The sequence below is a fragment of the Nesoenas mayeri genome (genome assembly GCF_963082525.1).
Source record: "Nesoenas mayeri genome assembly, chromosome: 1".
Lineage (NCBI taxonomy): Eukaryota > Metazoa > Chordata > Aves > Columbiformes > Columbidae > Nesoenas > Nesoenas mayeri.
This window is the reverse complement of record NC_137541.1, coordinates 142,444,242-142,472,086: the sequence shown is the minus strand read 5'-3', so window position 1 is coordinate 142,472,086 and position 27,845 is coordinate 142,444,242. Positions and strand designations below refer to the sequence as shown.

Below are 27,845 nucleotides of genomic sequence, written 5' to 3'. Positions count from 1 at the left end.
GTACACCAATGCATGCAGAATGGGGAGTAAGCAAGGAGAAGTTAGAAACCTGTGTGCTGTCAGGAGATTATGATCTGGTGGCAACTACAGAGACATGGTGGAACAGTTCACATGACTGGAATGTGGTCATGCATGGCTATGTCCTTCTCAGGAAAGACAGGCCAGCCAGGCGTGGTGGTGGAGTTGCTCTTTACATGAGAGAGCAACCATGATGTATAAAGTACTGTCCAGGCACGGAAGAGCAGCGAGTTGAGAGTCTATGTGTGAGAATTAAGGGTCAGGCTGGCAGGGGTAATACTGTTGTGGGTGTCTATTACAGGCCAGCAGGTCAGGGTAAGGAAGTTGATGAGGCCTTCTACAGACAGCTGAGAGCAGCCTCACAGTCACAGGCCCTGGTTGTTGTGGGGGATTTTAACTTCCCTGATGGTTGCTGGAAGGACTACTTGGCCGGCCGGCCACAGTCCAGGAGGTTCCTCCAGTGCACTGATGATAACTTCCTCATGCAGATGGTGGAGGAGCCGACTAGGAGAGGTGCACTGCTGGATCTCATCCTCACTAACAAGGAGGGTCTGGTCGAAGCAGTAAAGGTGGAGGGCTGTTTTGGTTGCAGCGACCGTGAAATGGTGGAGTTTAGGATCTCATGTGGCAGGAACAGAATACCAAGCAGAATCACAACCCTGGACTTCAGCAGGGCCAACTTTGGCCTTTTCAAGCAATTGCTAGGGGAAATACCATGGTAAAGGGGCCTGAGACAGTCGGTTAGCATTCAGGGACTGCTTCTTCCAAGATCAGAGCATCCCATCCCAACACGTAGGAAATCAAGGAAGGGAGCCAGGAGACCTGCGTGGTTAAACAGGGAACTGCTGGGCAAACTCAAGTGGAAGAGGAGAGTTTCTAGATCATGGAAGGAGGGGCTGGCCACTTGGGAAGAATATAAGGCTGTTGTCAAAGCATGTAGGGAGGCAACTAGGAAAGCTAAGGCCTCCTTAGAATTAAACCTTGCAAGAGGGGTCAAGGACAACAGAAGGAGCTTCTTCAAATACATGGCAGATAAAACTAACACTAGAGGCAATGTAGGCCCACTGATGAATGAGGCGGGTGCCCTGGTGACAGAAGATACAGAGAAGGCAGAGTTACTGAATGCCTTCTTTGTCTCTGTCTACGCTGCCGGAGGCTGTCCTGAGGAGCCCCATACCGCTGAGGCTCCAGAGGAAGTCAGGACAATGGAGAAGTTTGCTTCGGTTGATGAGGACTGGGCTAGGGAGCAATTAAGCAATCTGGACACCCATAAATCCATGGGTCCAGATGGGATGCACCCATGGGTGCTGAGGGAGCTGGCTGAGGTCATTGCTAGGCCACTCTCCACCATCTTTGCCAAGTCTTGGGAAATGGGAGAGGTGCCTGAGGACTGGAGGAAAGCAAATGTCACTCCAGTCTTCAAAAAGGGCAAGAAGGAGGACCTGGGTAACTATAGACCTGTCAGCCTCACCTCCATCCCTGGAAAGGTGATGGAACAACTTATCCTTGGTGTCATCTCAAGGCATATCAAGGATAAGAGAGTCATTAGGGGCAGTCAGCATGGCTTCACCAAGGGAAGTCATGTTTAACCAACCATATTGACTTTTATGAGGACATAACCAGGTGGCTAGATGATGGTAAAGCAATGAATATGGTGTGTCTTGGTTCCAGTAAAGCATTTGACACCGTCTCCCACAGTCTCAAATATCCCTTGTCTGCAATGGTCTCAGTTGAAAACAAAACAAAGTACATGCTGATCCTAGAAGGGCAGAATAGGAAGGGAGGAAATCAGAAAGAGGGGTGTTGTCAAGAGAGGGTAACACTTTCAGTCTCACTGCTCTTGGCTGGAGCACTTCTGTATCCCTACTTGTGACTGTGTTTAAAAATATATATAAAATAATCTATTTCTAATCCTTAGCATTGTGGAAAAAAACCTCAAAGAGTGGTATTTGTACATCTTGAATGTTCTGGAATCAGAAAGTAATGGCCTCTAACTTTGAAACTTAATTATGGTTGAATTGACAGCTGATCGTCAGAGATTTGGCTTGGCATTACAGGTGGTGGAAAATTAGGAATAAAAAATGGCTTCTCATTTTTTTCATTCATAATGCTTCCTTTGGAATATTGGACATGATTTTAAAAGTTCACGTCATGCTCATTGTTTTCAAGTTTCTCATTTTACTCAGTTCCAGTTTTAAATCTTAAGAACTGAAGTGTTTGTGTGTTCATATATATTTATATATTTATATTACACCAGCATAATGAAGTATGTGTGTGATATAAATATGTATATAAATGTATGTACACACACATTTATATTTTGAGAAGAAAAGGGAACTTTTTTGGAGGAGCGTGTGACATCTGAATTTGAATCTGAATTAAGAAAGGGCAAGTGAGCGAGAGAAAAATGTTTTGCAAACACAGAGATAGTTCCGTTTGCATAATGAAATGTTTTGTAGAAGTTTGCCTCGGATCTACCCACAAGAGACTGGGACATATTCATATTGCATGTGTGTTCTGTTAAGCATGTATGTATTACTATGTCAGTATATAGAAATATGTTAAGAACCGAACTATCCAGGTACTGTCTAGGTCAGGGATGTCAAACTAATTTTCACTGGGGGCCACATCAACCTGGTAGTTGCTTTCAAAGGGCCGAACGTAATTTTAGGACCGTAAAAATGTAACTACTCCTACATTTATACCGTCCTAAAATTACATTCGGCTCTTTGAAGGCAACTGCCAGGCTGATGTGGCCCCCAGTGAAAATTAGTTTGACACCCCTGACCTAGGTAATGAACTCTGAAACCATGTGATACACCCAATTATGCCACTTTGGCCAGTTTGTTCTTCCCTCTGCCTCTGAGCAGTTTCTGTCACTACTTCTGTGCAGTCAGCCTGCCACAGAAATCTCTCTGCTCACTGGAAATCTGGTTGCCACTTCCTGAAATTATGTTTGACCAGGTTAAGCATCATTTACTACTTGACAGCTGGCTCCTTTTCCAGATAGAAAAATGCTCACTCTTCAAAATCCAGTATCTTGTGGGCGGAGTGGCATGCAATGCTTATGCTTCGTATTATGGGAGATTAAATAGCTCTTTTGATTTTTGTAGCAGAAGATGTTAGAATACTGCAGAGTGAGTTACTTCTTGTGATCTGGCACATACTGATTCATAGGGAGTAATGTTCATGACTTCATAGGAGAGGGGTGATAAGGAGTAATTAAGTAACTTCTTAAAGGTCTCTAATATGTTCTCCATATAGGTTTTACAGTGCTTAGAAAGTGACAGCATAGTAGGGAAGTTTTGTGAGTGCTCTGCTTTGAGAGTTATGTGATCCTTCACAGTGGACCATGAGTGTTTTTGGTGTGATAAAAGGTACATAGTGAGTAAATTTTATTTTCATTTAGGAGTGGTGTAAAGATCACCTTTTCTGGCTGATATCTATAATAATAGCTATAAATTATGTATTTATGTACTTTACAGTTTACATTTGTTCTTCTGTATCAAATTAGGTAGGCTGTTTCCTTAATATGAAAGCAGCATGTGTTTGTGGTAAACTGGTGAGGAGGAAGTGTGTTTTAGTCTTGGATATAAAATAAGACAAGAAATCACCTGTAATTCACCCTCGAGGACACTAAGAAGAAATAGCAAGTCATCACGAGAGAGATCCTCTCTTTTCTTGAAAGGACTTCTTTGTTTTTTCTCTGCCTTAGGGCTTCTTAGGATGGTACTGGCTTGGGCTACATCATCCTTCTCCTTCTGCCTTCTTTGCATGTTTTCTCTCCCACTGTAACCAGCCTCTTCTTTATGGTGGTCTTTTGGTCTTTGCTGGCTCAGCTTTGGTCTGGTTGGGCTTTCTGTGCTGTTACTTCTGGAACGCATGGTTTGTATCTCTGAAGCTGAAGGAAGGTGGGGGAAAAAAGTAATTGTTTTAACTAGCAGAGACTATAAAACTATTACTGTAATTTATGGTAGGTATTATTCTCTCCAGACTGGTAATTTTCCCTCCCACGCAAGGCTGTTCATCATTTGATAGAAGTTGACAACCTCACGTAAGCCACCAGGACTGGGCTGTGGTTTTTGCTGGATGTCTGTAGTAAAGTGGGTCTTAACTGGTCTTACGCAGTTGTTACAATTCCCTCCTCAAAATTTGCAAAGGCAGCGACTTTAGCAGCAGTTCTGTGTATGGCACCCAGACCATATTTCCCATTTGAGAGACAGCACCTCCCTCAACTTTCAGGTGGATACTTATTGTGATAAGGCAAATTTAGGTTTAGAAGGTTTTCACTGGGAAAATCTTTCTGTTCCCATTCCATAACATCCCAGCCCTTACTATGTAGCTATGTTTTGCTTTTGTCATTTCAAGGGGGAGCATGGAAGTGGTCCTCCACTACTATGAGTTATGCAGTTGCATTCCCTGTGTTTTGCAAAATGTAGGGGTTAGGACATCCAGACTGCGAGGGGTGAGCCTCATCATAAACATCCCCAACACCACCACCCCCAAAACCAAAATACCTTGTTGATCTCGATCGCCTCCTCACAATAGCCATGTAGTATGAAACTTTACTACTTCCTTAGTGCTAGACTTGATCACTCTGGGAGTGCTAGTACCGGGCCAAAGGGAGACCTGTCCTAACTAGGCCCCTTTGAAGTGCCACTGTTAAGTAAACATAGTCTAATGCCTTTGCAGATAAATGACTAACAGTGTATAAATATTGATTAACTTCAGGAACTCTGTGTTGCTTATCACCACTCAGATTAAGGTGTGAATGGATTATAGTCTACCTCTACAGGAAAACTGTGGTCATGGATACAATCTAGCAGACAAAAGCCCGATTCAGTGGTGAAATTAAACATGTTCCAAATACAAATAATGCACAATTCTTCTTATTAAACCTCAAAGCTAATTGCTGAAAGGTCTAGAAAATTGTTGTGGCCTATGGTAGGCAGGAGATGATTGTGCTGCTGCTTTGTGGCCTCGCAGACCTGTGGCCGACAAAGTTCTTTCAGAGCTCCCCTTTTCACCAGGTTCTGACCCTAAATCCTGAACCCTGTGACTGCACTCCTTAACTGTGGTACTTTTTCACTGAACACTACAAATACTTCTGTGTTGGTTTTTTTGTTTGGTTGGTTTCTTTATAAGAACAGAAGAGATGGAAGAAGCTTTTTGCTGGTAATTGATACTGCCTGAGAGTGAGGAGAGTTTATCAAAAACATTACAAGAAAAGCAAGTGACATTTTCTGTAGTGCTTAAGTCTCTTATAGTCTAATTTAAAACACTTGTGGTAGCTCATATTTCATAAGAAAAAAATTGTTTCTCCAGGTCTCCAAAAACCCAGATGTGTCAGATTTGTGTGGTAGTGTGCACTGGAACCCCGTTTTGTGAAGCTGTGCATTACTAGTGTTGGGTTAGGATGGGAGCTTTTTGCAGTGAATGTAGGAAACCGAGAGTTGTTCATAGCAGACTACTAGCAGTGGTGTTAGCTGATGATGATTAGTTTAAGTTGTTTCTCATTCTGCCCTTTCAGTTGAATGTAGTTTACTGTTGTTCGTTGTAGTCTGCTTATTAGGCTTACTTTGCATCTTGCTTGCAGACTATTACTAATTTGGAAGAAGACTGTTGGTTTCCTTTGAGCATAAAATGCTGAATGCCTGCTTGGCTAGTGTTTATAAAATCAAATGCAGGAGTTGTGAGTTAAATCAGGTAACCTGAATGCACTCTGAGCTTGTCCATGCACTTCAATGCTGCAAGCAGAGGAGGCTGTGCAATGCGTAAGTAGAACACCTTGCAGTTTTCCCCTTGTGCATGCCAGGTGCAGCAGGAGTCTCAACTGCACATCAAACTACTGTCAAACCTGTTGTTGAGTGTCAATATGGCATTCCTTGCAGAAGGGAACTGGAACTAGTGCATAAAGAAGAGGTGAGTACCTTTTCAAGCTTTGTGAGTTGGCTGCACCTGGAAGCAGGATCCTGAACTTGAAAGGACAGTGTCTCGTGACCCTGCCAAGGATGCCCTTCCCCACATTTTCTCTTACATTGTACACGTGCTGTTGGTTTCAAGGCCACGTGCTGCGCACAGATTTCTCAGCTGCAGAGGGTTAGCTTTGACTCCCTTTTAAGCTTGTCGTGCCTCCTTAATCAGGTAGATCAGTCCTTATTGCACTAACAAAAGTCACTTGGTCCCTGAGAAGGCCAGCTAACCTGCCAAATAGATCACTCTTCTATGGAGATGATGCCTTTGCAGTGTCTCAGAGTGGATTTGTCGTCTTTTCTTGTTAAGCAGAGTTGTTATGTACACTATACCTGCACTTTCTTCTGACATTCCTGAATGCCAATGCCTGCAATTGAATCTGATAATGCAAATGTTTATCAGATTTACCAATTGACCCAAATGATTAGAGATTGAAGTGGTATGCTAAATGCATATTTTAAGCACTTTTTTGTATGGGTAATTGAATGTAGTTGACAAGAGAGGTGCAAATGCTCTCGTACTAGTAGGCTGCCTTATTAACATATTCTTTCTCTATTGATTTATTTAAGCCTTCTTATTACATGTATATTGACTGGCATTCATATTATTTGTAGTGTTGTCTGTTTACAGAAGGATGTTAGTGCCAATGTGGTCATCCAAGGATGGAGGTATGAGTAACAGAAGGGTCATTCAGAGCTTCAAATTACCACAGACAGTGTAACCGCTGGCGCAGCAAGCAAAGCGGAACCTCAAAAATGAACAAAAATCCATCCACCTATCCTGAAACTCCTCACCACCTTCAAATGCCAGACCCCATAGATTTGGCACCATCTAAGGGACTAACCCTCAAAGTGCACCTGACATTTTAGACAGAATATCAGCTACCATGTTGTGCCCTTGGCAGAAAGATGATCTGTTCTAGTCCAGAGGATGCTGGTTTTCTGCAATATTATTAAGCCCTTGAATGGCCCTCGTGTAACATTCAAGACAGAAGCAAGGTCATTTGAAATTTTCCAGCTGTATGTTTTGGTATGTTGGGTTATTTTCTAGTTTGAATAATTCTTTCGATGTTCTTGAAAGTTAATGAATAGCAACATTTTTTTTTCCCCCCAAGGTAAAGACATTAGTTGGCTCATAAAATTTGTGTATATCAGTTGTTTCATGGCACCCAAAAAGTCCAGGGTCTCAAGACTAGTATAATGAGTGGAAAAATTGCCTTTTTGCATATCTGTCTCAGCCAGTTTTCATTTCAAATCACATATTGATGGGGACTGTGTACAAGGAAGCTGTCTTGAAAAACTGAGCTAAGCAAGAAGTGTTCCTACTTGTAACAGTGATTGTAGGTCCCTGGAGGACTGATTCTTGCCTCTTGCGGCAAACTTCTGTATAGAAGCTAATTGAAGCCTTGTTTCTTTGTACTGGCAAGAAGGATGACAATGTAAGGTACCTTAGAAAACAGTAAGCAGCAGCTGCTAAGAAAGAAGAAAGCAGGTGAGAAGATTTGGTTGTGTGCTTTGCAATTCTGATCTTGCATCTGTTTTGGATCAATTACTATACAGCAGGGACTGTAGCTACAGGAACAGAGGAAAGAAAATTGCTTGTCAGAATTCTCATATGATGCTTTATTTACATCTGCTTGCATAACAAATAAAAGAAGATTGAAAGGATCATCCAGGTCCATGAAGTCATGTCTCCTGAAATCACAGACCACCATGCAGTGTGGGTACTTTACAGAGCTTAGTTAACTGCAGGTGTGCCAACTGAAGAGCCCATGGCCTGTGTTCTGCATTGTTATTCATGTTATGAGGTGTCTGTTTCACTGGAGATTTTTGCAGTGGTGTCTTGCTTGAAGTCACAAGGTGATGGTTCCCAGGCTCATCAGATCCAGTGCAGCTTGGGAGACTGGTACCAGAATCAAAATGGAGTAAGAATAGGTTGCATTGAAACAATCTGGTAATTCAAATTCTTGCAAGTAACATACTCAGCCAAGCTTGAATCTCTTCTCGGTGTTCATGTTCTTGTTCTTTTTATAGTTTGTTTTCTGTTCTGTTTTTCAAAGAGCTTGCTCATCTCTGGACGTGTATTCTGTCTTCTTGCACATAAAAGAGAAATTTTCCTCTTCTTGGTGATGAGCAAGTAATCTGAGGGATCAAAATAATCTTTTCTGAAGAGCCAGATGAATAAATGACCAAATGTTTCTATGATGTTAACTTGGTCTCCACCCTTTCAATCATATTCTGAAGGAGATGAAACTGCATTTGTCTCTTTGGCAGCAGTGAACAAGCAGGTTGTTCAGAAATCCCTGCACTTTTGTGGAAAAGACTGAAATATACTTCAGAGATGACTTCACCACAGACACTATAGGGTTTTAAGAAACATCCATTTTTTTTCCATCTATTTTTCCCTTTAGTGTTTTCCCTTTAGTCCGTGATTGACTTATGAGCTAAGAAAATCCCTCACAGGACCAAATCTTCCCTTAATCCCAGGGTAAGGATCCTGAATAGTTTAGAAATTGCCGTTTCTTCCAAAAATCCGTGACTAAGCAAGGAATTATGTCTTTCTGGTTTTTAACATCCCTTTGAAGGGATGCAGCAATGCTTTTGATTTGCTGAAATGGATAGGACTCCTACCAACAGATTGACTTTTAGAAGGAGCTGAGATGCGATTGCTCAGCGTGATGGTGTAATGGGGGAGCACAAAGCGCATGATGTCTTTTGTAAGGCACAGGATGGGGCTTTTGGCTAGGCCACGTTATATCATTCACCAGAGAAAGCAGCAGGTTTGCCGCCTTCTCCTTCTGTAGTCCTAGTTGTCACCTGTGGGTCAGCAATTGAGCCACACTCAACCAGAGGAGAAGATGAAAAAGTCATAGCAACACTGAGCCTTTTCTGGAACTGATGTCTTCTGGCAGAATGTGTTTGGGACTTCTCATCCTTCCTCTGAGTGGGAATACTTCGCTTTGTGGTAGATTTGCCTCACTTCCAGAGATCCAGCCCATTTTTTTGGGGGGTAGACTGCTTTAGCATTTTCCTTTAAAATATTTGCAAGGGCTTCTGTCCAGAGGGATGTTCCATTGTACCACGGCTGACTTTCTCATTTGGGCTGTGCTCTTATTCACAGTAGACTCTTGTGCTGTTTTGATGCATAGGCTGGGCAGTAAGTGAGAAGAGACTTCTTTCCTTTAATGGGTTCTTCACCCAGGGACTCTGGGGTAAGACTCCGGAGACATTCAAAACCCTCCTGGACACATTCCTGTGCACTCTGCTCTGGGTGAACCTGCTTAAGCAGGTGGGTTGGACTAGATGATCTCCAGAGGTCCCTGCCAACCCCAACCATTCTGTGATTGTGTAAAGTGTTTCCATCCTGGCACGGAACTGCAAGATTAAGGTGTTTATCTGGGAAAACAGATGCAGCAATGCTTATCTGTGTGGCCTGATGCACCTGTTCGCATACAGAGCTGAAGGGAGAAAAAAATAAATTGTAAGTCTGTTTCCCCTCTCATGGGATATTGTCAAATTTTGGTCTTTGAAGCCCTTGGGGATCCTGCAAGAACAGCAATTACTCAAATGGGAAGAAAATCTGGATTCAGCAGACCATGTAAATGCTCCCAGACAGGAAAAGTGCATGGTTGAGAACTGGATGTCATTTCTGTGCTGGTCATGGTTTATCTGACCACAAGTCAGATTTCTTATCCCTTGGAGACAAGGAGCCTCTTCTGAGACAGTAAGATGCCTTTTGAACTATGTTAGAGAGTTGTCATGTTACTCTGCTGATGGTGAAGGTACTGTGAAATTTCCACCATCTATTGTTGTATCCACCTCCTTCCAATCCCATAGTGTTTTGCACACATGTAGTGATTGTGGCTAGGTAAGGTCTTTCCAAGTCCATTTTGCATATGAGATCTGTACAGCCTTACAGTCGTCTTCAGAGGGCTGCATCTGTAGGAGGTTTTCACCAGCTCCTTTTGAAGAATGTATCTGCGTCAGTTGTCTGTCATTTCAGGATTGGTGTGTGAACTTGTAATCTGGTCCTCACTGTTGTAAAGTCTCTAACTACATATATATGTTAAAAAAAAAAAAAATAAAATATATATATATATATATACACACACACAGATACCATGGGATTTTGTGCATGGAAGTAGAGAAAGATGTACCATGTGGCCAGTTGCTGGTTTTGTGCCTTAGAGCTCGAGTTAGGCCCTTTCCGTAGATTAACCAGTCTCATCTCATCTCCTGACAAGGCTCAGGTGGTGTTTGCCCACGTATTTGAGTACATACTGTGGCAGTTTAAAGCATGCCCACCCACAGAGCTGTGCGTGAAAGCATAAACTGACCACTTGGAACATACTTGGAATTTTCATATTGCAAAAATATGATTAGGAATGTATACTCCTATTCGGAGATGTCAAACCTTGTTCTAAGTGGGGTTCTTCAGATGGTACATAAAACCAAGGGCACTAGACCTCTTTGTGGTGATCCATGAGAAACTCAAGAGTTTGGGCTCTGTGCTGTGTCACATAACATTACTTTGGCAAAACTGAGTAGCTGTTCTGAAGTCTGAAATAAACACATGGATTCCACAGAGATTCCAGCTCAGAAATCAATACTTTTAGAGTTTTCTGACTGCGGGCTGATTTTCTCTTTACTCTGGTCATACCTTTTAACAACTTCTGACCATACCTAACACTCAAAGGCACTCGCATCACTTTTTCCTCCTGGTAAACTACTGTTCTTTCTCCTCCACAGGAGTTCAGCTCTCCTACTTTGTGGTCCAGCATTTTGCTAAATTCATGGTAGTCTTGGAAAGTTACAGGGTATTTATTATATTATAGGTATACAGTTTATGTAGCAAATAGGTTAGGCACAGTAGTTTTGTTTGAGGTGATTTGTCTCCTTGGTGGGTACCCACCCCACATGCTGCAAGGCCACCATGTGCAGCTCAGGTTTTAGTTTTAATGGGAGAATGACTAAGTTCTATGTGCACCATGGCGTCAATGTGCTGCTGTGGGGAGGCAGCACTAGTATAATCCCCTGCTTTTATGGGTTCAAAAGGTTGAGGAGGAATCAAAATTAAAATAGCTAGAATTTCTTTAACTTTCTACTTCTGGGAACTAAGGGTCATGGGGAATTTTATGCAATCACACTGAATTGCTTTGGAGATATTTATATGGGGAACTTGTTCTATGTCTGCTTCCTTGGGTTTAGGTTTGTTTTTCCTTCTATTTTTTAAAGTAAAGTGTTTCACACTCATTTTGTCAGTAGACACCAAAAGCGGATTATTTGTGAGGATTAATGAAAGAGAGATTTTTGGTACATGTGAAACAGTGTTACTGTAGCATCAGGTAGACCTAGGTGTTTGAAAAGCTAAACTCTGCAGTGCCACATCATCTGTTTCTAAATAAAAAATAAGACACTTGAAGTTGTCTGTATGATAGATTTGTATTGTTAAAGTACACTGAAATAAAACTCAGCTGCTCCAATTTCAGTTATATGAATTTGCTTTCCAAGTATAGAATTTTCTCCTTTCATGTGCATAAGAAGCAGTTAACGTTATTTAATTCAGTGGTTGTGATTTAATACTTATTATTCAGCTGCTGTAATTTTGGCTGCAATGCATAATTACTCTGTAATTACAGCATTATCCAAAGGAAAGATGGGAAATAGTACTACATGAAAAGAAAATGCTCCTTTCTGTTAAGGAACTGAAACTCATTCTTTTCCTGAGTATCTTGAAAGTAACTAGACTATAGACATTTACATAGCAGTGTAATTCAGCTCCAGTTTAGGTTGAGTATCATGGTATGTATGACTAAGTGTATATTTAAAAAATAAAAAAAAAGGCAAGCAGCTGTGTAGAGAGAAATACTAATGGAGCCTGTTTTTCTGTAGATCTACGCCTATAGAAGGGCAAAGGCAGCAGCTACTGTGGCTGAGTTTGAATCCCACATTTCAGTGTTTCCTCACTCTGGCTCTCTCTCAACTCTTTCTGCAGGCACCACTTTCCCTGAAATCTGTAGAAATGTCAGTATCTTGCCTCTCTCTGGCTTGTTTGAAATTGGCAGTGGTTCAGGATGGGACCCCTGGATAGACAAAGTGCGCAGGCTCGTTGCCACAGAGAAACAAGCTCAGGTTATTTTTAGGAAGACTACACTGGAAATGTTGGCCTTTTCCCAGAATCGTCTGTCATGGGGGTGTTCATGAAGCTGGAGACTTATGAAACAGATAGTTTTTTTGCATGGTGGGTATCATGTAAATCTCACAAGCGATAGCTAAAGTAGGGTATTTGAGGACTTGAGAAGTGGCTAGCTAACTATTTGTAAAATAATAACATACAAGATTGAAAACAGAAGGAAAAAAATCCAAACCAAAAGTTTTCTGGGTCTCAGGATAGGCTAATATTTTCTATATGGTACATCACATACCTGCTGTCTACTGAATGGTGGGGTTGTTGTGGGGATTTTTTTGTTTGTTTGTTGTTTGTGGGTTTTTTTCAGCTTCACTGAAGGTTTTTATTGGCTTTCATGCGTTGCAGGTTTTTTATTTTAGGTTTTGCAGATTGATATAGTTCAAATATTCATGTCTAATTCATGACTTTCACATGAGATCCATGCACCTCTCAGGCCAATATCTATTCTTCTCGCCTTTGCTTTCCCTCTTCTTACTACAGACTTAATAAATGAAATCTTTGGCCCTTATGAAGATCAGTATCTCCTTGTGCCACACACAGTGCAAATGTATCTGAAGATATTGACTCAGCAGTGGAATTAATTTTGTGCAAGTACATGACAGTTTTGGCAGAGTTTAAAATGCAGGGGAAGTTCCTCAGTGCACAGGGCTCTCTAAATCTTCCATGTGTTTGCTTGTCTCCCAGCTGGCAGGTATGTGCTGTTCCTTCCCCAGGTTGAACATGCTTCTGGTAAATGGGGAGCCAGCAAAAGCAGCTTTTTCCGACTTCCTGACAGTATAGGTTATTGCCCACATTTTTTGCCTTCCTCAGCAGACCTGATGTAGCAAAAATGCCATCATTGTGCAGTAGTCTTATAAATATTTCAAGGTCAGTTTTGTGATACCAGGTTTTTAAAAACAATCTCATTTTTATGAATGTTCCCTCATTTCAAAACCGTGCAGCTTGTCACTGTGAATCACGGTGAGAGCTCACAGGCAGCATTTGTGGGCTTGGATGAGGGGGATACAGGGTACCGCCAGTCAGTACTCCTGGCTCACAGGTGAGAAGGGAACTCATGCTATTCACCCCGATGGCAGCATCCCTTCCCTAAACCCCAAAACCTAAAACCTTTGTTCCACAGGAAGTAAGGTCTAATCCATGTAAAAAGGTTACAGTGACAAGACTGGAGATCTGAGAGATTTTGTTTCTATTAAACTCCTGGGAAAGAATGATTTAGGGTATTTATCTAATTTATCCAAATTTTTCTGTTGGATATTAAATATGGAGAATATGGGCAGAGTAAGGAACCTTCCACAGCCATCTGCATGTTGCTATTTTGTAGTTGCAGTTGGAAAAGGAAAACGCCATAGCAGTGTTCCCTCCCACTTCTCAAAACACAATGAGAACACAATCTTCTATTTTAAACACCTAAGCAGAAATAGAATACTTTCAATTCAATATCTTTTTCCAATGTTTTTAATAGCATGACAGGTCTCTTAATTTTAAAACTATTTTTCAAAGTAACAAGAAGCAACCCCCAAATATAATGAAGTCTGTAAGACAAAAAAAGAGAAAAGAACTTCACAGAATTTGATGCAGTTTTTACATCTCTGACTTCAGTGATTAACTTTCGCTATGCATCTGCACGTGCACATAAAAGCATTACTTCACTTGCCAGTGTGTCTCCTGTAATGTGTTCCTTCCTTTCTGAGGTAAGGTAAATTGACTCTGGCAAAGAAGTGCTGGTGACAAACAGTCATCTTGTGTGCACTTAAACACGCTGGTAATATATAAGGTCATTTTGAAAAGCAGCCTATAATCACAACTCTAAAGAGAATCTAATTGAAGAAATATAGTGTTGTGATATTATTAGCTATAATAGCTGTGGGCAAAAGAGAAGGAAGAAACCAATGGTATTTCTTGTGTTTCAGTGTGTATGTCTGTCTCTACACACACACATATACAACATTTGGAAGAAGATACTTGTGTACCAAGTGTGTGTCTATGTATTTCTCTTGTGCTTGGTGCATGTGACAAATACAAAATAAGCGGTCCTTTATCAGTTTCTAGAAAAAGATCAGTAGTACACAAAGTTGTAGTACGTTGCTTTTGTTTTCAATGAAAAATGTAAGGTTAGTAAGCAAGGATTATCTGATATATGTTATCTAGTGTAAGTTAATTTGTTACCCCAGAGTAATTGGTTTGGGTATGCAAGACCCGAACTTCTTAACCTTTGCAGCCATCTCCATTTCCCTCCTATTTTTTATCTGCTTACTGTTTGCATGGAGTGCCATACATCCATGAGTCATGAAATAGGCAGCAGAGACCACAGTGAGGACTACAGAGTAAAAATGTACACCTTCAAAGTGAATATATGTTAATTTTCTTAAAGGGTATTTTTGACAAGAGTAGCTTTGTTGAGACATTTCTTTGTGTGGGAGTGTTCGCCTCAGTGTTGCTTTTCCTCACACATGAAAATTAACCACAGACTTTTAAATATCCTGAGAAATGTTTCTTCAAAGAAAGATCAAAAGTCTTAACTAACGTCTGAGGAAGCTGCATGGCTGCCTCTCTTGTGAACTCATGTCTATGGAGAGCTGGCTAAGACAATCAAGATCATTATTATATTGGTTTAATAATTTGCAACCTTCTCTGAGAGGAGATACCTTGTTTGCAGAAAGAGAAGGTGGGGAAATCCACAGATGCCCCTTAATTTTACCAAGACAGACATGAATAAAACATCTTTTCAAAATTCTGTTGTTTTTCCCACAATATTGTGTGGGATGCTCTACTTCAGACAGTTATCTTTAGCAGTGCATGTTCAAGAGTTCTGTGTGAGAGTGAGTTGGTGGACATTTTTAAATAGGCAGTTTTATCTGCTTTTGTGGCTATTCAAGTTATGTGAAATGTCCAGATATGGCTTTCAGGGCTTCTAAGAAATTGTAGATCAGGGGGTTTTGTTTCTTTGTTTGGTTTTCGTTTGATTTATCCAAAAATCCCTTCTTGTCTGTTTTTGTATCTAAGCAACACAGAACACAAATTAGCCAAGCTTTGAAAGTTTGTGAACGTCTCCCTTATCTGGAATTCCCCACCTTTAGAAAGTTTTTAGATTAATTTGTGTTGTTCTAAAGTGCTGGGTTTTCTTTTTTATGTTTTTCTTACTGTCTGTTTGCCTTCAAGTACTGTATCTTTTACACTTCAGACCAATTCTGTATATGCTGTCTTGTAGTGGAGAGTATTTAACTCGTAGAAGCTGTTGAGAATAGCAATTCACTGATTTTGTCACGCTGGCATGAAGCATCTGTGAACAGTATTAGGTAGGACTTCAGGCTTGTATCTAAACCGAGGCTTCAGAGTTATTTGTTTTGTGTGTGTGGTTTTGTTTTTCTAATTGTTGTTTAAACCAAACTTTTGATACGAGCTCCATCAATGACAATGTTCTGCTGCTATCTAGAAATCAGACAGTAATCTTTCGTTGGTTTACCTGATTGGAAATGAAATCACTCGTTTCTTTTTCTTAGATTTTGAGGTTTCTTTTAGCTGTGGACTGCATTTTCCTTATATACTCTCAAGTTCAAAACTTCATTACGTTCTGTGATTTGATACTCTGCATTCCTATAGTTGGAGAAATATAATTTTTCTTTGTATTCTTCAATACAAAACCAGTGTGATTTCATGTTATTTTTCCTTGGTTTCTTTTCTTATTAATGACAATACCTAAGTGTGTAACAGCAGGCTAACATAATTTTTCTGATTGTGCTAATCTTCAGTTAGTTGTGCAAGAAAACTGCTATGGCATTTTCCTTTTCCAACTGCAACTACAAAATAGCAACATGCAGATGGCCGTGGAAGGTTCCTTGCTCCGCTCCTCATGTCCACATTCTCCATATTTAATATCCAACAGAAAAATTTGGATAAATTAGATAAATAGGCTAAATCGTTCTTTCCCAGGAGTTTAACAGAAACAAAATCTCTCAGATCTCCAGTCCTGTCACTGTAACCTTTTTCCATGGATTAGACCTTATTTCCTGTGGAACAGAGGTTTTAGGTTTTGGGGTTTAGGGAAGGGATGCTGCCATCGGGGTGAATAGCATGAGTTCCCTTCTCACCTTGTGAGCCAGGAGTACTGACTGGCGGTACCCTGTATCCCCCTCATCCAAGCCCACAAATGCTGCCTGTGAGCTCTCACCGTGATTCACAGTGACAAGATGCATGGTTTTGACAGGAGTGCCTTAGGGTTACAAAGTACTCCTAAGAAATTTTGAAAACTTCGATTTCCAGGCTTTGGTGGAAGTGGAAGTCAGTGATGTGTTGGTGTTTTGAATCAAAATCTCTTTTTGTGACAGCAGTGTGGATTTCTGCTTTTTGTTGTTTTACAGGCTTTTTATTTTGTGTTCTTTGGCTTTTATGATTCCTTTGTTTTGTTCCTATTTGCCTTGGTTCTACCTGTTGATTTTGTGGCAGCAGGATTTTTTTTAATTGTTTGGCACATATTCTCCTCCACACAAAGGAAACATGAATTTCCAGGTAGATTCTTGAGTCAGCCTTGTAGTTTGGTTTTAGTTTTTGAATATTTTTTTCATTAAGATTGATTATTGCCGAAGTAAAATTATGACTTCGAGTGGTGGTTTATGCTTTTTTTTTATTGTTCATATGAATTGGTGACTGTGGCTAAATGCATTTGCCAGGAAAATGTGAAAAGCACAGATTTTGACAAGAAACCATACACAGTGAAATTAATTTTTGTATGTGTTCGGATTGCAGGTTTTACTAGCCACAACATTCATTATTATTTATTGTAGCAGCTCACAGTTTTGGACCTTCAGCTCACGTAGGAATATGCCCTGCTCTGATGACGCAACTTTGGAAAATGCAATAAAAATGCACTGGAAACCACAGCTTTCTAATAGGAAGTTTCTTAAAAGCAGTGAAGTTAAATTGCCTCCTCACAGAAAAAAGGAAGTGGAATGGAGGTTGGTGAGCCAGGTCGATGTGTCTCCTCTGTGTCCTTACCTGTGTTTTATTCTTTTTGTTCTTCCCCCTCATTTGAAATTTGATCTCGAGGCCAACACCTCTTCTTTGACATAGGGCAAGTGGAGAAAACTCATGTATTCCTTTTGTTGCTACATAAAGGACCTCGTGATTTTGCTACATGAGGTTCATATGTAAAGGTAAATGTTGATTTGAGGCTGCAGCTGTGACTTCACCCTGGTTTTGATTATATTGTAGTTCAGTCCTCAGTGGGGAGGGCAAGGCCTGCTTGAGAGGTGGCTTAGAGGACACGCTGTTGTTTGTCCCTCTCTTTGTTTTTCCCCTTGTTCACCCAAAATATGGCAGTGGCCGGTTGCTAGCCCAGTGGCTAGTGGGAGTTGAGCAAAGGGATTTTGCAGACATAAATGGATGCATCTATATGAATATTTTACAAGGTTCTGATGTCCAGAGAGTTGCTAAGGGAACAATGAAGTCTGGAGGCCTTCTTCATCATTCCCACCCCTCTACAGGCCTTTCTGAAAAGGCTGGTTAAAACATCTGTTTATCCTTTTGGAAGAATGGCAATTAAAGCAGAATCTTTTGATGTCATCTAGCTTAACTGCTCGGCACTGGTTGTCCTGTGTTTTGCTGGAGCTCTATTACATGTGTGTTGGTGCTGCAGAGGCTCACAGAAGACTTGTCCACCTGCCTCTTTGATGGCCAGTGACAGTGTGGAACTAGGCGGAGGCAAGGTGGGATCCAAGGGACGCAGCAGGGACCCTTCTGCTGCCTGTCTTCAACCCTGCATTTTTCATGGGAAGATCTGGAAAGAAACTGCTCCCTGAGCAGCAGGTATCATAAATGTCATAAATGGAATTGCTTTTTTTTTTTTTTTGTCTCGATGGCAATTACATTATGTTCCACTGGTGTTTCCTTGGCACCTGAGGACAGGTCTGCAGTTCCTTAGGTGTGTTAAGGAGGGCTTGGACAGGTGACTATAAATATTTGCATTTCAATTCCATTGCATTTGCATCCATTCAAGTCCTTCCTAGCGAAGCAATGAGTCATATCCTGCAGGCACAGAGGGCCTCCTTAGAGCTGCTGCTCAGTAAGACTTCACTGAAATTATTTTATCTGAAGTTAATATTTAGCTCCTGAGAGCACCGTCCCTCTTCTATACATAAATAGTGCTAATTTGTTATACATTAAGTCAGTGGATTAATGCCACTTCTGAAAGTATCTGTGCACCTCATCTGAATGTATCCTCCTAATTCTATGTTATATAGGCAGAGACATCTCTCCTAGATATATATTAAAAAGACACTCCTCGTCAAACTTCTGACATGTAAATTAGCTTCTGAATGTTTGCTTAGCGTTTAGAAAAAAAATCAAAAGAAGTCCACCACCTGATTTCTGTGTGGTTGTAAAGGAGTCATTTTAACATGCAGCAGGTATGTGTGTAGTGATCACATGTTCTCATGCATTAATAGTATTTACATTTTTTCTCTAAGATATCTTTTTTTAGCCCTCTGTTCCACTCAATTCTGTTTTGAGTGAGTGAATAAGTGTTTAAGAAGTGTTAACAGTAGAGTGGATTATGATGATACACGGCTGTGAATAGCTAGTTGTTCCTGTATGTGCAAAGAAATCTATTTGAGGAACAATCACAGATCCTAACATTCCTCTGACACCAAAACCTTAAATTTTCTGCTTGAATAGATTTCTGGAGAGAAGAGAAAGGAAGGGCTTTTAAATAAAGGCTAGAATCTGTCCTGCATCTTTTAATACCAAATACCTAGTAAGCCCAGTGCATATGGTAGGGTTCTGCAAGCTTTCCTTGTGCAGGTAGGCCCATTAAAGTTTCTGGGGCTGCATGTGTAAGATGGGACTATAGGGCTGGGGACTGTATTTTTTGACTCATTGTTAGCATAACTCTGAATACATTTCTTTTGCTTTGAGTATAGTCTGAGCAGTTTCAAAATGTAGCATTTTTAAAGGTCTATTGTTAACACAAGGATATTCATTAAAGAAACAAACATAGAGACAGTAAGATGTTTTCTCCTTACTTTAAGGTTTAGTCATTTTCTTGCCATATAGCCCTAAAAAAAAAGAAGAAAAAGGGGAAAAAACCAAAACCAACCAATACCAACAAAAAAACACCAAAAAATCCCCAACAAACTCAAACAAAAAAAAATTGACTGGGATAGGAGAGGAGTGGAATATTTATGACACCTGGAAGTAAAACTGACTGTCCAATTTGGCTTTTAGCGTTAGAACCGAAGGAAAAATAAGGAAGAAATGCATATGTATGGTAACAGTGTGGTAGATTGTGGCTCACAATGCTGATATTAATAATGAATGATTTTATCATACATGTTCATCATTATTTTCTTACCTTGCATGAGCCTAAAACAAACTATATAAGTTTATCCTCAGAGCAGTTGCATAGAGATAATGTTTTTATTGTAATTTCAGCTTTATGCAAATTAAAGCTACAGAGCTGATACTTACCTATCTCTCTAAGGTTAGTTAATGATTTCTTTAGAACATATATGGTTCCAGGCAAATGCTTCAATGGTAAATAGTAGTGCTTAAGCATCAGAATTTCTTTCAGGACATTGAATCAATTTGGGATTGTTTTAACTTGTATAAGTTATAACTTATATAGCTTACTTAACTATATAACTTATTTAACTACAAATAAGGCGAAATAATTGATTTTGCTGACCAGCAAGAGAGTAAAATACTCAGCCTTTGAAAACAGCAAATAATATGTTTTAGCTTTAGTGCTTGTTTATTTGAATAATGATATTTAGAACTTAATGTCCTGTTAGGTTCTAGACAGAGTTCTTAAATACCACTGAAAAAATTTACAAGAGTGATCATTCAGAAACCTGATCATCTTTACCTTACTGCAACTGCATTGTGTGTTTCAAAATGAAGTTGTTGCTAACAGAGTGTTAGAGAGCACTGCATTTTTTCATAGTCTGAATGATGAAAGAGCCTTATGGCAAATTCTTGTTCTTACGGTGTTCTTCATATATCTCTTAAACTAACATTATCCTGATTAATATCCTTTATGTTCTGCGATCAACAGCATTTGTCAGAGGTGTATGATTGTAAGGATCTGGACTAGATATAATTCAGTTTAGCAAGTTGAACTTGATCCTAAATGATGGCTATTGTTCGGGGCTTGTAAAAATACTTTGGAGGCTTAGTCAGAACTACAGTAATAAATGTAGTGAGTAAGCTTTGAAGAAAGTATTAAGAACAGGATCCTGTGAAGTTATACAGGCCACCTGTGCAAGACGTAACCCTGTGGAGATTTAAGGCTGTCTTCCCAAAGGGCTTGTACAATACTTGTAAGAAATAGCTTTGTCGAATTTGCAGCTGCTTTGTTATGCATGGACCCCAGTCGTCTGCTCCCTGGCTTGGCAGGTACAATAAAGGCAGCATTTCGGCCATTGTCTAATCACTGGAACGGTGGTGTTCACCACCACTGCCAGGGGAGGTTTAGGTTGGACATTAGGAAAAGGTTCTTCACCCAGAGGGTGGTGGAGCACTGGAACAGGCTCCCCAGGGAGGTGTCACGGCCCCAAGCCTGACAGTGTACAAGAAGTGACTGAACAACACCCTCAGACACATGGTGTGAATTTTGGGGTTGTCCTATGCAGGGACAGGAGTTGGACTTGATGATCCTTGTGGGTCCCTTCTAAATCAGGACATTCTATGATTCTAGGGGTACCAAGGGCCCTTACTGTGCCCCCCTCCCTGGGGTGGGCAGCCCTGCTTGGCTCCCAAGTTTGCTGCCATGTGCTGGAGCACAGAACACCCCTGCACCTGTGAACCGGGTGTCCTGGGGGCAGCAGGACAGCCTGGGAGGATGGAGGGAGGGGAGAAGCTGTCGAGGGGGAGTAAAGAAGCCCTAGTCAAAACATGTATGACAGTTTTGTGGAAGTGGCTGCCAGTGTTGATGTTTCATCTTTGGTTTACAAAAGCTATGCATGCAGGTTGAGCTGGACAAAGCATCTGGAAGCCTGTAAATAGCACTGTGCCCTATTGTGGGACACAGAAAAGGCTCTTGTATTTACATACATAAAATACATATATCTTGTAAGATACATAAGTATATACATATGCAAACTTACTCCACTGTGTGGGAAAGCTGTAAGGGCTAAGACCATGGCACCTTGTAAAAAAGGATGATTCTTTGTCCAGAATCAGACATCTTAAGACATGTTTGCTTTCAGAAATGCAGAGGTGTGTTCAGGAAGGTTTTCACACTAGTTTTGTCTATGTACTTAGCCTAGCTGGCTGTAGGCAGTGAAGAGGAATGGGACTATCAGAGGGCACTTCCACAAATCCAAGGCTGTATTCCTGCTCAGGAGAAGCCCTGCTTTTCCACAAGGTTTAGCAGGAGACCGAAGAGGCTGGCTGGTTGAGTACCTAAGCACTGAGGTATGAAAACTCCTTCCTTCTCCGTTCTGTACTCTTCCTTCCCAAATGAATGAGTGTCGCTTCTGAAAGATGTTGAACTGCTTGTTCAGTGCAACGTACCGCAATTGGTTTTGTTAAAGCCCTGCAGAATTTATGTCAGCGTTGTAGCAGGAAAATTATTAAAATAGATGGCTTATCGACCTATTTAATTAGGTGCTTCTGATGATATCTCTAAGAAAAAGTCCTGAGGTAGTTATTAGCAAGAGTTACTCAGCAAAGAAGGCTTAGAGGGGATCCCTCTTCAGTGTTCTGGGAATACCTCAACTCAGTTTCTAGCACTGTTCAGAAAACAGAGAGCTTTAACAAAATAAACTAAACAGGAAAGCATCATTATGCCTTTGCGCAAACATATTTTTGGTATTAGATGCAGTTGATTCCCTATCTCCATAGAATATAAGGTAGCAACAGATTATGCTCTGTCTCCTGGGACTACTAGACCATGACTGTTCAGATCAGAAAGAAAATGTTTAAGAGGAGTCTGATTTAGGACTCAAATATCCTAAGCAGCACACATGAAGTAAATGAAAATAATCATTTTCTCCTAACATGATAATTGGGGGACACTCAGTAAATCAGTTTGCCACAAAATTGAAATAAAGTACTTCCTTGCACAGCATGTAGTCAAACCCTAGAGGTTAGTGCCACAGAGTATCAAGGCCAGAGGTGTTAACCCCTTCAGTATGGAGATTTATGGAGTATCAGTTTGGTTGTGGCAGTGTAGCAGGATGCTCCGGAGGCAGCTTAAATCCTTGCATGGTAGCTGAATGCACGACAGGAGAAGGATCACGCTGTTGATGCTCCCGTTGCTGTCTTTGTCCAAGCATCTGCTTTTGGCCCCTGTCAGAAAGGCTGTGGAACTAGTTCAACCTCTGGCTTTCCTCATGCATTAATTTTGTAGCACGTGCGCGACTCTAGACTGTTAATTCTCCAGTGCCTTTTAAAGCTAGGTAGTGAAATACATTTTGTTACAATCCACTAATTATTTACAGCAGGGAGTCAGGCTAACTTTGCCCATGTGATACTGTATATATCAGAAGTTACAGCTGTCACAAGTCATTATTTCCACTGAGAATAGTGATTAATCTTTCCATGAGTTGTCAAGAACTCATAGTGGGAATGAAATTTTAGCTCATGTCACCATTCTGTAAGAGGAAATACATATGGAGATGGGACATTATGTTTGGATACATGTGTTTTCAGTTGAACTGGGTTGTCTGTAAGAACTTTTGTCTCTGAAGTGTTTTGAGTTAATTTAGTATTTATTTGTGCACGGCTAGCCTCAGTGTGGTCGTTGTGATGGAAGAAGGCTTACTCTTATGGAAAAGGTAAACTTCAGTTTAGCCTCTCAAATGTGGCTTGATCTTAATCAAGAAAACCAGTTCTTAACGTGATAGAAGAGTCTCCAGGAGATTCCAGATTTTTTCTCCATGCTGTAACTGCTACTGGTGATGCTATGCCAATCAGTGCTTTAACTGACAATGCATTTCTGCTGTATTCGTTTCATCTGTCTGATAGAAATTTGTCTTTTCTCTAATTGCTTGTCCGAGTGCTCTATGAGAGATACTACTTACGTTGGAAAGGCCTCTTGGGCAAGAGCTAACCACACCAGCTCTGCCTTCTATGTTACTGTAACTACTAATGAGTTTCTGGGAAGAACAATCATTTGGAGACGATGACTTCAGGATCTATAAAGCCAACATATCACAAGTTACTTTGTGCTTTAGTTGTGTCCTTGTGTTCAATTTTTTGTTTTTATTTTTCGCTTTGGTTGTCTTTGTAATCCTCAGTATACAAACTCAGTAGGGAAGTTGGAATGGAATTTGGAAAAATCTGAAGTCCAAATGTCACAGTTTTATAAAGAGAATAAATATGCTAATGAACAGCATCTGTATAAACTTGGAGTAACATCATGCATATTTTCAAGTATTGCATTTCTTGTGAAGAGATGATGTCTTTTATAAGAATGACACCATGAAGGTTGAATCAAAGGACAACATTTTGAGAGGGCTTTGAAACTGTTTACAGTGACAGGATACAAGACTTTGACCTTTCCTTAACTTCAGTGTGGTATTGCTCCCAAATTCTAGTCTTCAAGAGTCAGGACATTGACATCCTTAAAATGATTTTCACAACATCAGCCTGGTTGCTGGAGAACTTCTTTTTTTTAGTGAAGAGTCTTTAGCTCTGTGCACCCACGGAAGCGATGACAGTCAGAGGAGGGAGCATTGTGAGAATGTTTTCAATCACCTTTATCTTTTGGTGCTTCCTGCAGCACACTATGGCTTAGGCAATGGTTGTGGTAAGAGGCAATTAAATTGATGTAAAGACCAAGTTGATTTGACATGTTTTTTAACCAAGTGTTTATTAGTTGAAATAATCTTGGGTGTTTTTTGGCATAATTTATGTCTGAGTGGGAACTTGACTCATTGTCAGAACTCTGTGTGTATTTGAGCATGTTACCAAATGGAACCGTGGGAGGCTTTTGGCTTGTGTTTATAGAGTATAAATGAAAGCTCCTACCTTGCTGTCTCAAGAGCCACAAAAATGTTAATAGAAGTCAGAGATGCAAGAAAAAATGTATTCCATATAGCCTGTCAACTTGCCAGTACTAGCTTTTTCCTTAGGTTACTTTCCACTGTTTTTTTCCGTCTAGTTTTAGGTATCACAAGGGATGAGACTTCCTCTGCATTCTTTTGGAAATTATTTTGCAGTCTTCATAAGACTTTGTGAAGCTTTTCCCTTGTTTATATTTCCTGGTCGTTAGATTTCCAGAGCAGAACCTGCACCCAAACCGTCAGGGGTTGCCTTCCTGTTAGCTTTGGCAAAATGATTCAGGCTTCATTCTTGCTGCTGCCTGCCTTTGTTCAACTGAGTGACCCAGTGAACAGTTGCCTGCCTCACCCTACAAGTGTTTTAGAAAAGGTATTGCTATACTCTCTGACGAAGGGTGCTGTGAACATTTTATATCATCCTGCACATAGCAGGTGAAGTAGCTGTAGCTGTTAGTTTCTTTTATTGTATTTTCTTTTGTTTCTCTGAGACTGGATTTTCTGCACAAAGTTTAGTGTTGCTTAGATCTTCAGAACCAGCTTCCCTTGTTCTCTTCTCCATGGCCCCTTTCCCGTTTAACATAAAGTACTTCTGCTTAAGCCTTACAATAGACACATAATGCCAATTATAGGCACCTAAAGCTACGTCAGTATGAAAGCAACGATTCATCACTAAGTAAAAGCTAAAATTGATCATTTAAACTGCTTGTAAGATTGGACAATTTTTCCCCACTTCATCAAAGATAATTTGTCCTTAAAGAACACAGTACTTGTACCTCAACACCTAGGTGCCAATATGTGCAGAACACAAAACAAACTAATTTGAGTTGTTGTTTGAGACTGCAGAAACAGCGTAAGTTCTGCAATTGTTTCAAAACCCCAAATGTTTCTGGTCTATTATAATTTAAGTAGTTCCCTCTAATAATAATAATAATAATAATAATAATAATTATTATTATTATTATTATTAACTGTAAATATATATATTTAACTGTTTCAGATATGGAAAAAAAGAAGGAAATTAAACTGAACACCAAATGTAAACAATAGCATACAAATTTCAAATTTTGGGTTGGGGAAATATTTTTTTTTTATTCCTAAGATTTAATAAGTCTTGTTCGCCCTTTAAAGTGAGGATGTAAGCTAATAGAATCTGCAAGGCATTGGTTGTGTGGGTCCACCCTTATGCTAAATCAACAAAGACAGAATTAGTGGTAAATGTGTAATTCTCCGAAGTTGATTCCTTTAGGTTTCTGGAGCGAGAAAGACAAGAAGATTTTGACCCTTGCACAAGGTTTATGAAACAGTTTCTTCCTAAATGAATTTTTAATACTTGTTCAGAAATTCAAGCTAGAAGAAGGCATCTGACAACTTAAAAATGCTGGATAGAAGCTCTGGCAGTCTTATACTATACATGCCCTGTTACCTGTGTGCTCTGCCAGTTTGCCTGTGGATCTTTCTCCTTCATCATGTTATTTGCAGAAATATATTATCTTCAATGTAGAAGAGAAGGAAGGGGAAAAGTCTGTAAAAATGGGCAATTTTGCCCATTTAGCTAAAGATAATATTTTTGCTTAGTTCTTAGTTGAGCTTTGTCAACTTGTCTGTCTTCCTGTGGCAGAGATACTGGTTGTGGTCAGATGCCAAATACAGTGTTACTACTGACTTTCTCTTTTGCTTTCCACAAAGCTTACCTGATTTTTGACAGAAAATTGTTCTAACCATTACAATATTGACTTTGAATGAATGTAGTGATCCATTTATGTGAAAGTTCTTTGTTGGAAACAGCGGTTTTTCTTTACCCAAGTCCATCTGTCTCCTCCCTGCACTAAATAACATTCTAAAATCTAGCCAAAAATAAATAAAATAAAAACCCAGTCCTATTAATGTGATGCTACATAATGATATCAGCTTAAAGGAAGCGTGCTCTGTCCATCTTGCTAATTATCTATGACTCCTTAGGCCTTTAAATATAGTATCTTAACATGCTGCATGCATCTGATGTTTTTGTTTATGGCTTGGGGGAGCAAAAACCAACTTGTTTCATCTCACCTCTGTTAGACTAACTTCAACTTTCAGGCCTTTTCCATTAGTTGTCGTTAACTACGGAATCATGGGATTTTATAAAGGAGCTATTCGTTTGGTATCTCTGGTTATCAGACTTTAACTCATCCAAAAAGCCAGACTGTCCTTTGCGAGGTGCAAAGGGAGCTTTGAGGCAACCTGTAATTGAGAATCATAGAATCATTTTGGTTGGAAGAGAGCCTCAGGATCATTGAGTCCAACCATAACCATTTGACACTGAGACACTAGTTTAAAAGAAAGAGGGCAGGAGGAGGTCTTCTGCTGACAACAAGGATGCTATGTTGGCATTAACAATTTCTTTAGTTTAGAGCAGCATAATATTTATTGTAGAACATCTTGGTACAGTGCTGTGAGGCTACAGTTTGATTCTTGAGCCAGGTGAAATGATTGGAAATGGCTTACTTTTGCATTTGTGTTTTTCTTGTTTTTTAATGTAGGCAAAATTGAGCTAATTCATTGTGTGTTGACTTGCTTCTCAGCCTTTAGCTTGAGATATTGTAAAGCACACGGTGGCAACTGCTTTTTGACAAGTTGCCGTTTGTAAGGAAGCGTGAAGGGTTGCCCCACAGACCTGCACACACATGCCTTGTATATTACATGTGGATACGCCCTGCCTCTGGTGGGGACAGAAGCAGCCAAAGGCATACAGAGGTTTTTTTGCAAGACGGAATCAGTTTCTCAGAATCAGTTTTGTGAAAGATTTTTTTAAATTTCTTTTTTCTTTCTTCCTTTTTTTTTTCTTTTTTTTTTTTTTTTTCCTCCAGGTCGAGTTTGTAAATGCCTTCTTAGATCTGGTATGCACTCTGAAGTGCTACAGTATGATAGGAGATGAGCTAAGTTGCTTGCTGCCAAAGGAGCCTAAGGAGGAATGCTGTTCTTTTAAAACTGCGCCAACCTTAATATTGTCACCAGGTCATGGTTTAAATTACAAAATCATCACAGAATCCTCGAAATAAGGTGTAGACTAGATTCACTGTACAAAAAGTGTGAGGATGTGTGTGACACCTGTGAACACATAGCAAAAAAAGCAAAGTAAGGAGCCGTGGAAATCACATTTTGTGAGGATATTTGTGCCACATGATCACAGTCTCTTTGTGTCTCATCAGTTTCATAACTGAGCCTTTTTCAAATGTACTCTGCACTTGTTGCTGTTCTCTCACAGGCTCCTCTGGTGTCGGAGTTGCAGAGATTGTGGTGTGGCACAGGGCAGTTCTTCTCCCCTCAACAGCTCTTACACAGTGTGTCAAAAAGCAACAAAGAAACTCTTAGTTTGGTGATGCGGTAAGCCTGTATCATCCTAAAGCTTCTCAATGGAAAAGGCATTGGGAGTAAATGTACACCATGAATGGAACTTTCTACTCTATTAAAAAAAAAACCCAAACAATTAAACATGTTAACTTTTGTACAAGTAAAGCCAGTATGCCAGATATCGTCATTCGGCATCATTATGTCTCTGTCTGTCCTCCCACAGCCAATATAACATGGGTGCAAATTTTGGCTCAGTTAATGGAAATACGGGCATGATTGATGCAGATCAAATTTTTGGCTACTGAAAGATTCATTCATATGCAGAGCTCATGTTAG

At 40.2% G+C, this 27,845-nt stretch overlaps 2 protein-coding genes across 2 annotated transcripts in view; one reads left to right on the top strand and one right to left on the bottom strand.

Moving 5' to 3' along the window:
* Window positions 1-27,845, top strand: part of CMSS1 (cms1 ribosomal small subunit homolog) — a gene marked incomplete at its 5' end in the record, with an annotated part of 251,915 nt that overhangs the window by 89,713 nt on the left and 134,357 nt on the right. The gene's annotated exons all lie outside the window — the stretch shown is intronic.
* FILIP1L (filamin A interacting protein 1 like) overlaps window positions 1-27,845 on the bottom strand; it is a gene marked incomplete at both ends in the record, with an annotated part of 165,053 nt that overhangs the window by 85,166 nt on the left and 52,042 nt on the right. Inside the window, one exon of the mRNA XM_080363915.1 lies at window positions 3,633-3,919. Within this exon, the coding sequence (XP_080220041.1) occupies window positions 3,633-3,919 (287 nt within the window). The remainder of the gene's footprint in view (window positions 1-3,632; window positions 3,920-27,845) is intronic.